Source organism: Morus notabilis, unplaced genomic scaffold (genome assembly GCF_000414095.1).
Source record: "Morus notabilis unplaced genomic scaffold, ASM41409v2 Scaffold322, whole genome shotgun sequence".
Classification (NCBI taxonomy): domain Eukaryota; kingdom Viridiplantae; phylum Streptophyta; class Magnoliopsida; order Rosales; family Moraceae; genus Morus; species Morus notabilis.
Window position 1 is genome coordinate 24,102 of NW_010359499.1, and position 9,550 is coordinate 33,651.

Consider the following 9,550-nt stretch of genomic DNA (forward strand, 5'->3'; position numbering starts at 1 on the left):
CACTATTTTAAGAAAATTGAGTTTTAAGAAAAAGTGAGGCGGACTTTACAAAACCACAATCACGGTTAAATTAATTGCAAAAGTCAGCATCTGACATCCACAGGGTTTCTACATTATGCATACATAAACAATGCTGACATCAACCACAATCTAGTAGAATTTAAGGTTTACAATCCATAATTTACACATGCCATAAGAATATACGGCAAGGAAGGAAATAAACCACCACTTCTGGAAATCGTCTCACCTCACCGGTTGTCACCGTATACTCAACGCTACTTCTAGCATCGCCTGGGAAGGGTTTAAATACATTGAAAACATAAAAATTGTGAGCGAAAGGCCAAGTATGATATCATTTTATAAAACTGAATCAATAAACGGAAGTACACGATTCGAACATATCATTCGTAACTGAACATCATTTTTTAATAAAAGTAAGTCTCAAAAGTTCGTATTTTAGTAAGTGGTTCATGATGAGTCACTTACCTTATCGTAAGACCATGATATCACCACTGTAGTGGTCTGTATGGGTTTCGGGACCTGCCCCTAGATGTGTCAAAAGGGCCGTACCGGACCGGCACGACCCTTCTAACCCCATGCCCGTGGCGGGCTTGGGTTGTGGTTGGCACAGCCCTACACAATGCAGGGCCGAGCCTGAGGAGAAGCCCTCAGGCCAAGCACTGGCCCTCGGCCCTTGTCCATAAGGGCTAGGGTTGGGCCTGGGCCCAGGCCTTTCACGGGCCAGCTCTGGCCCTTTTAAATTTTTTTTAATATTTAATAAAAGAAAAAAAATTCATATGCCTCCAAAAGATGTGATTTTATTGAATTGAGATTATGCGAATAAGTACACATAAATGAATGCCTCGTTAAAAACCTTGCCAAGTAAAACTCATAGGGAGATCGGGACAAAACTTTAGTGAAGAAAAAAAGAGTGTAGTATTCTAGGATTATTACAAAACCTAAGTGCTTCCAAATGATTATGTTATGTCTAAGTTAGAAAAATATTCTTAAATTGAATCATCTGTATATTGTTATTTTCGTCTTCTGGCATCTTTCCAGTCTTTAATGCACATTAACCCCTCCAAGATATCCTGATACATTATGCTTCTCTTTTCGTCAAGAATTCGGTTGCTTGAACTAAATGCTTGCTCCGATGAAACCGTTGACACTGGAGTTTTTAGAATCTCATGGGCTATTACGGACAGTGTTGGAAAACGATCGGTCCTGCTCTTCCACCACTGTAAGATGTCCAGTTTGTCATCATCGATTACAAAATTTGATTTAAAATATTTTACCAGTTCGGTAGACGCTTATGTTGATGAGGATCCTGATGTTTTCTCTTTCTGCTTGTTGACGTTGATGTTCCCTGTTCTTTTTGACATATTTCGTATTTTGCTTCATACAAACCAAATAATTTTTCTAACATCTTCCTAGCATCAGTAATAGTTAGTAGCATATCAATACCTAAATTTTCTGCCGTAGCAGTTATTAAAGATTCGGTCCCATCTACTACGCATCTAGGATCTAAAATGGTTGTTAATGCATATAACATAGGACAACCGGACCAATAATTTTTAAATTTAGCTTCCATTAGCTTAACTATATTTCTAAAAAGTTCAGTATCCCCTTAATAAGAAAATGTTTCTGAAATATTAAATAGTTGATAAAAAGCTAAATGTGTGGTAGGATAATAAACTCCGGAAAGTAATTTAGTAGCATTGTAGAAAACTTCTAAAAATTTAAAAAAAGTACTCACCAATACTCCAATCTATATCGAATATTAAAATTTGATTGTTTTTACTGTTCACATGAGTTGTGATGAGCTGTTGATACGGGAGTGCTGCTTTCAACATTAAGTAGGTGGAGTTCCACCTATGTCTCACATCAGTTGGAAACTTTCTTAGGCGCATCTGGCTACTCCTGCAACTTGGAGCCAAACTCCAGAACTAGATATGAAGATAAAGATTATCTAATATTTGTTAGATTAAAGGAAATATGTTCAATTCCTTCTTATACTACTAAATTTATTATGTGACACGCACACCGTTGATGAAAAATTTCACCACCAAACGATGGTTTCAAGCTACGTTTAAACATGTTAATTGCAGTCGCGTTAGCTGATGCATTATTAACAAAAATAATTAAAACTTTATCTTCTATCCCATAAAACCTAAAAATTTCCATTATTATTCAAAAAATAACATTTGTGTTATGAGGAAATAGAAATAAACTAAAACCTATTATTTTATTTTGTAAAACCCATTCATCATCAACATAATGCGCCGTGACGCATAAATATTCAGTTTTATTGCACCCCTCCCATAGATCAGAAGTACAAGATATGTAGCATTAAAAGATGTAAAATTATCAACTAGAGATTGTCTCATTGCATAAAACACTTTCATGCAATCAGAATAAGTTGTGTTTCTACTTAGCCATTTAAATTGCAGGCATAAGGCAATCTGTATGAATTCTTCGAACGCTGCATCATCTACAAAAGAAAGAGGTAATTCGACACTAGCTAAAAATTTAGCTAGTGCCCCACGAGCACGTTGCGCATCGTATGTAAAATTTTGCAACCCTTGTGATGTGAGTGATAGTGTTTGTTAGCGGGAGTACACACTCCCACCTTGGTGCAACGGTAGACACGCTTTCCAATGTCTATCCAGATGACCAGTACCAAGTGCTTTTTACAATATTTACATACCGCATGAATTTTCATTTCACCTGTTTTTAGATTTGGTCGGGGCTCCTCTGTGAAATGCTGTTGTGCTGGAGCAGTTCACGGTCTTTTTCTCCTGCTGCATTCTCCAACTTCTTCGTTGTGCACTGAAGTATTTCCACATACTTCTGAGGTGGAATTGTAAATACTGAAAATAATTAAATTTTCTTAAAAATAGTTAAAATTTAAAGACGAGAAAATTTTAATAACCATGATTAATTAAAAAAATTAAATTAAAAATACTAATAAGTCATAATTAACATAATTAAACAAGTTTAATTCTTTAGATTCTTACAAATAAAAATGTTTAGGCAAGGATACATCTGAGAAAAAAATACTTGGAGAGAGCAATTAAGGGGAAACAATAACTATAGTTACTTTGAAAAAAAAAATGACTACAAGAAAAAATATTTCGGCAATGTGCAATTGAGAAAATTTGTTTTAGATTATGAAAAAACACACAACAAAAAAGCAAAAAGTAAAGAGGAAGAAAGGGCCAACAGATGTCATGGACTAAAAATTAAAGCAAAAAACAAAAAAAAAATGCAAAAAAGGGGGAGATCAGTTGGTTTTGAATTGTGATATATGTATATATATATATATAGAAAAGAAGATATATGAGAAGAAATTATTCTAACTGGACAACTAGGAAAACATATTTATGAGGATTACATTGAAAAAAAGGGAAAAATGATAAAATTAAATAAGAGGGAGAGGAAAAAAAAAACAAACATGAGGGATTAAAGAAGAAAAGAAAAAAAATGATAAGATTAAATAAGAGGGAGAGGAAAAAAAAAAACATAAGGGATTAAAGAAGAAAAAAAAAAGGAAGGAGGACCCAAAACAACAAAGGAAAAAAAGGAAAAAAAAAAAAAATCAGGAACGTAAAAAACGTTTCAAAAAAGAAAAGATTAAGTAGGGACATATGGAAGAAGAAATTATTTGAATATGTTAATGATAACTTGTTAACTCAATCATCAAATAAAAAAAAAATTAGGGATGCTAATTTGCATATTTTGTTATTTTTTTGTCTCTGAAGTTCTTTTTGAATAAGCATTTCACGTGAAATTATTACAATGTGGCGACATATCTTTTCGTAGGTATAATCATTAGCAGCTTGATTTGAGATAAATTAATGGCCATCACATATTGTTGTTTGTACTATATATGTGAACTGTCCTCACAAAGTTTCACAAGAAAACTAAAATTAAAAAAATATATATATATATTAAAAAAATGTAACCATTGGTAAGAAAGGAATAGATCAGAGCGTGACGCAACAAAATGATACCAACAAACCACCAATTATGCCGATGCACACCAACTTTTGAAAAAGTAACATTACATGAAATTGGTGAAATATCTATAGGTAGGTATTACCATAACATCACATCAGTGGTTGCAAAAGAACAAATAAAAGATAAGGAAAAAGGCAACAAGAAAACAGTAAATAGATTTTTTTTTTTATTTTTAGTGTAATAGCACCAATATTTTTATCAGCATTAGAACAGAAAAACCACTAATTTTGATTTTTATAAGCAACATATTCATTGGTCCACATTTAAGGAAATGACAAGCTACATTTGACCCCACTAAGATGGTAGGTCATTTCCATGGTTTGGTTTCACAAATATATACAACGTAGAAAGATGAAGCATTTAAACACACAAATCGAAAGCACATGGTCGTTGTGTTTAGGGTGGGGAAACAGACACTTTGCAAAGATGGGAGGAGATGGGAAACGGAAGATTGGCGCGCCTGAAGAGGAGGTGGAGCAAAATCATAGCAGTGGTGATGAAGAAGAAAAGATTGAGGAGTTCTTCGCGATCATTAAAAGGTTAAGACATTGCTCGCGTCAATTAGAGGCGAGTAATAAGGATGCAAAGAAGGTGAAGGTCCATGGTCCGGCGTGGATCCCTGTATTTAAATTGGAAGATTTTGCAGGGCAGGAAAAGGAGGGCAATCCCAATGTAAGCATTAGGTGTTGTATTGAAGAGGAGATCAGCAACGGGAAAGAAAAGGGAAGGGAAGAGAAAGGATTAGATCTCGATCTAACCTTGTAATGTGGTCATGGAAATACATTATCAAGGGAAGATAGAAACTACAACTTATCTTTCAATTTTCATTACCTGTAGAACAACGCGGAAACTTCATAATCAAGTATGTTGCTGAAATATGTCTTGGCATAGAGTACTCTACTGCTTGAGTTTTTTTTTTCTTCTTTTTTCTAAATTAAGTTACTGCTATTGTTATACTACGTTTTCCACGAAATCAGCCTGAAATGATGCTAAGTTTGGGTGTGGTTTTTTAACACAACATTATTGTTTGAATAATGTCATGACATCAATTCAAATCGCAATTTTTTGTGCCAATTGATGCAGCAAATGCATTATCATTTTTTATTAATGAATGTTTAAAATATCGTCACATTAATTAATAAAAAAAATTACATCTATCAATGAAAAGATGACAATTCACATATTACATTATTGATACATTAAATTAAAATTTAAATTGGTGTCTTAATATTACTCTTATTATTTATGTCCATCAATAGGCATAACAGTAGGCGATATTTGCCCATCAAGAGGAAATACAAATCAGAGGTCAATAAAAGAAATAAATAGTATTCACTGCCAACAACCTTCTTTGTCAGTTTCCCAAGTTCTGTCGCATTAACTCGGTCACAACGTTAAAATCAGTAGCTTTCTATGTGCAAACATGCGTGCACGGTGTTGCGAACTCGTTGATAGCTAGGGACCAGCAGAAAAGGAGGTTTTTTTAATTACAAAACAAAACTCCAGTAAATCAAAAAATTAGGAGCTGAAGATGACCTCTTTTTGAGAATAAATTCAAACTCAAAATCTTTTTATCTCAAATCCTTGGAGTCATTAAGGCCTCGTTCAGTTCGCCGATTCGAATTTTCAATTCGAGCTGAGATGTGACTTTATGAGAGAGCTTTTAATTATAGTAAAAAAGTTATATGTGACTTTTTGTTAGAGCTTTTAACTATAGTAAAACTGAAATTGAAAATTTAAATCAGTAAAATGAACGAATCATAAGTTTGTACCATCTCATGTACTCTCCATGATTACAGTATCACCTGGACAAGTTGCACAACATGTTACTGAGTTAGCAGCTTAACGACAAAATCACAAGAACTAAAGGTCATATGCTAATTGAAAATTTACATACCTCAATGTGACCAAATACAATAGAATTTGTTGCTGCATAGTTTAGTTAGCAAGATGCCGTATACAAGATAAAAACTCACCTCCTCAAGCTAACGCTTATTGTCTTGTACAAAAAGGTAATCCTTCAATGCTAGTTCAGCAAAGCTCAACATTCAGACCTCTCATCACTAGGCCATAAAACTCTTGTCAGTACACCACATAAGCTCAATATTTTCGCAATGACAGAGCATTAGAGTGACCAATTGCATTGATGATAGTACCACGCAAATGTGGCCCACCTGGGGCATTGCCGCAAAGGCTTTGATTACCCGTTGCTTAGATGGGTTGCTTAGATGGATAAACAATGGTCTTATTAAGTTTCTGAGCTAACTTTAAACCATGGGCCTGTCTAAGGCGGGTACGCACACTGCTGAAATGAAGTCAATCTTCCTTGGATTGTTAACCAAAATTACCAATAGTCTCTGCAAGAACACAAACCATCCTTGAAATGATGAAATCTGTTGGCGTCCCTTAATATTATCTCTCTCCCCGTAACTTTAGCTATTAATTTAATAGCGGAATGGCAATCAACACAAACCCGAAGATTCTTCATCACCCGAATAGGCATTGGCTCCGGCACCTTCAGCAGTCCGTAGGCTACTGCCAGCCTCTCACTGTGATATCGCAGGCTATGCACTTTCTCTTCTTCGTCCACATCATGTAGCACAAAGGTGCCATCAGGACAATACCCAGCTTCCCTTAGTAATCCACCTAGTCTCTCTAACATTCTCAAGATCATGGGATGTTCTGGATGTCCTGTGCTGTCTCCTCCAGTAAACACATGAACCTTTTTCTCCACTTCAATCCAGCTACAGCCAGGCGATTTGCTCACGTTTCTTTCTCTCATGTTTTTCCTCAGCTCTGCGACATCACGCCATCTGCCTTTGGTTGCATAAATATTGGATAGTAAAATGTAAGGCCCTGAATTATTCGGCTCAAGCAATAAAAGTTTCTGTGCTGCAACTTCTGCCAAGTCCAACCTCATGTGGGTTCTGCAAGCACCGAGTAACGAACCCCAGATGATAGCATCTGCTTCCACTGGCATTTTTTCAATTAAATCCACTGCCTCATCTACCTGGCCTGCTCGACCAAGCAGATCAACCATGCAAGCATAGTGTTCAGTTCTTGGCTCCACAAGATATTTGGATTTCATTGCCCCGAAAATTTCACGCCCTTCCTGGACCTTTCCTGTGTAGCTACATGCTGAAAGAACACCGATGAAGGTAATATCATCAGGCGCTAAACCAACGGAGCACATATCGTGAAAAACTTGTAAAGCTTCCTCTCCTAAACCGTGTTGGGCATAACCTGTGATCATAGTGTTCCACATAACTACATCCTTTGGAGCAAAACTATCAAAAACAAGTTTTGCTTTTTCCAGGTTGCCACATTTGACATACATAGTAATCAAAACCGAGACAACATATACGTCATGATCAAAGTGGGATCTCACCAACTGACCATGAATCTCTCTACCATGGTCAAGACTTGCAAGGCTGGCACAAACGGAAAGTACACTGATTAGAGTCGGGTAATTTGGCCTAACTCCTTGCCTCTGCATGGAAGAAAAGAATTCAAGTGCTTGCAATTCAAATCCTTTCCGTTCATAAACCTTGATCATCGCGCTCCATGTCCCTTCATCCTTCTCTCTCATCTGGTCAAATACCCACATTGCTTTACCTACCTCCCCAATTTGGCCAAACCCAAGAATCATGGCGTTGCAAGCGATAGCTGGCTTTAGTGGCATTGCATCAAAAAGCTCCGAAGCTTCCTGTATCCGCCCACATTGAGTGTACCCCATCAGCATCGCGGTCCACGACACCTCATTTTTCTCAGGCATGACTTCAAATAGCTTTCTAGCAACATCTACCCGTTGATTTTGTGTGTACCCACATATCATCGTTGTCCAAGAAATGACATTTTTACACGGCATCTCATCAAAAATCTCCCTGGCCTCAGCCAAACGACCTTCTTGGCAATACCCGTTAATCATGTTAGTCCTTGCCACCACATCCTTCTCAGGCATTTCATCAAACAGCCAACGAGCATCATCAACACGTCTCTCTTGTATTAGGCCGCCCAACATCACCGTCCATGATACGACATTCTTTTCAGGCATCTGCCAAAAGAGTGACCCTGCCTCAGATATCATCCCCTCTTGCACATACCCTCTTACCATTGCCGTCCACGAAATCACATTCCTCTCGGGCATTGAATCAAACACCCTCCTCGCTTTGTTAAGCATTCCATTCTTAACATACCCGCCAATCAACGCGTTCCAAGAAACGACATTCCTCTCCGGCATTCTATCAAACAGTTCCTGGGCTTCCGAAGGTTGACTGTTCTGAAAGTAACCAGCAATAATGGAATTCCAAGACGCAACATTTCTCATACGCATTTCATCAAACACCCTTCGGGCATTATGAATTTGGCCGAGACGAGAATACCGCACGATGAGAGAATTGAAGGAAATTATGGCACCATAGCAGTATAACCTGATTGAGAAACGAAACAACCGCGTCGACGGCCGAGAAACTCTAAAGGGAAACATTTTTGTTTTTGTATGAATATATATATATATATATATATATATGCTTAATTGTGTATCGAAAGTAATGAAACACAGGTAATTCGGATTTTGTTCTGGGAAGTGAAAATTTTCTTGATGCCCATTTGTGAAACAGAACTTGTAAATAACAAACAATCTACTAAAGTTTCAGAATAAGATTCGTTCAACTTCGAGAGTGGGAAACAGAATCCATGGGAAGTGAAGACCGAAGAAGGAAAGTAACACCGGTAGCGGAGGCGCGCGAAAAGGGCTGTCTTACGTTTGAAAAAAAAAAAAAAAAAGGTACGATGACTACACGAAGACATGTCGTTTTTAGTCGGGACTTGAGCCACGTGCTATGCACGTTACGGGCCTGTTTGATGTGCAGGATTAGGGGAGGACTTGATAGGATCAAATTTTAATATTGTATTTAAGCATTTTTAAAGGATTGAATTGGATAAATTTTTGTTCAGTCCATTATTGAATCTCCTTGAATGGGATATTGCTATCTCCTGCTAAAGCATGGGATAATTTTTTTACAAAGGCACATTGTGAAAAACACTAGTGACCTATTTATAAATTTTATAAAATTTGGGATTTAATTGTATTTTTTTAAAAATTGAGGGTACAAATTGCAATTTTATGAGTGAAATATTACAAAATTACATTTTTGCCCCTCAAGTTTCAAAAAATTACAATTTGATCATCAAATTTAATTTTTTTTTTTTTACAAATATGTCCTTATCCTAATAACACAACACCAAACATGGGATTGGATTAAACTAAAATCTAATCCTAATACTTTCCTATACATTCAAATCTATTACCCTAGGGGGCGTTTGGTATGCAGAAATCAGTAGGAATCATACTCTCAGGAAAGTGATGGAGGGTAATATGATTCATAGGAATAATATATTACTGTGTTTGGTTCCATACAGGAATCTTTTTTAAATTCTCAGAAATATTACATTATTGTGTTTAGTTGTTCGCATGGAAGAAGATAAATAATAATAATAATATTAATAAATAATAATATTATTAATAAAA

At 36.3% G+C, this 9,550-nt stretch overlaps 2 protein-coding genes across 2 annotated transcripts; one reads left to right on the forward strand and one right to left on the reverse strand.

The window, feature by feature from the left end:
- The first annotated feature begins 4,446 nt into the window (after positions 1–4,446).
- On the forward strand, positions 4,447–4,785 carry LOC21401829 (protein NEGATIVE REGULATOR OF RESISTANCE). The gene has a single exon (XM_010094633.1). It carries the CDS (start codon positions 4,447–4,449, stop codon positions 4,783–4,785), a length of 339 nt encoding a protein of 112 aa, XP_010092935.1.
- Positions 4,786–5,951: 1,166 nt separating this feature from the next.
- Positions 5,952–8,506, reverse strand: LOC21401830 (pentatricopeptide repeat-containing protein At1g56690, mitochondrial). The gene has a single exon (XM_010094634.2). The coding sequence runs from the start codon at positions 8,504–8,506 to the stop codon at positions 6,365–6,367; it is 2,142 nt and encodes a 713-aa protein (XP_010092936.1). The 3' UTR covers positions 5,952–6,364.
- Positions 8,507–9,550: the final 1,044 nt, after the last annotated feature.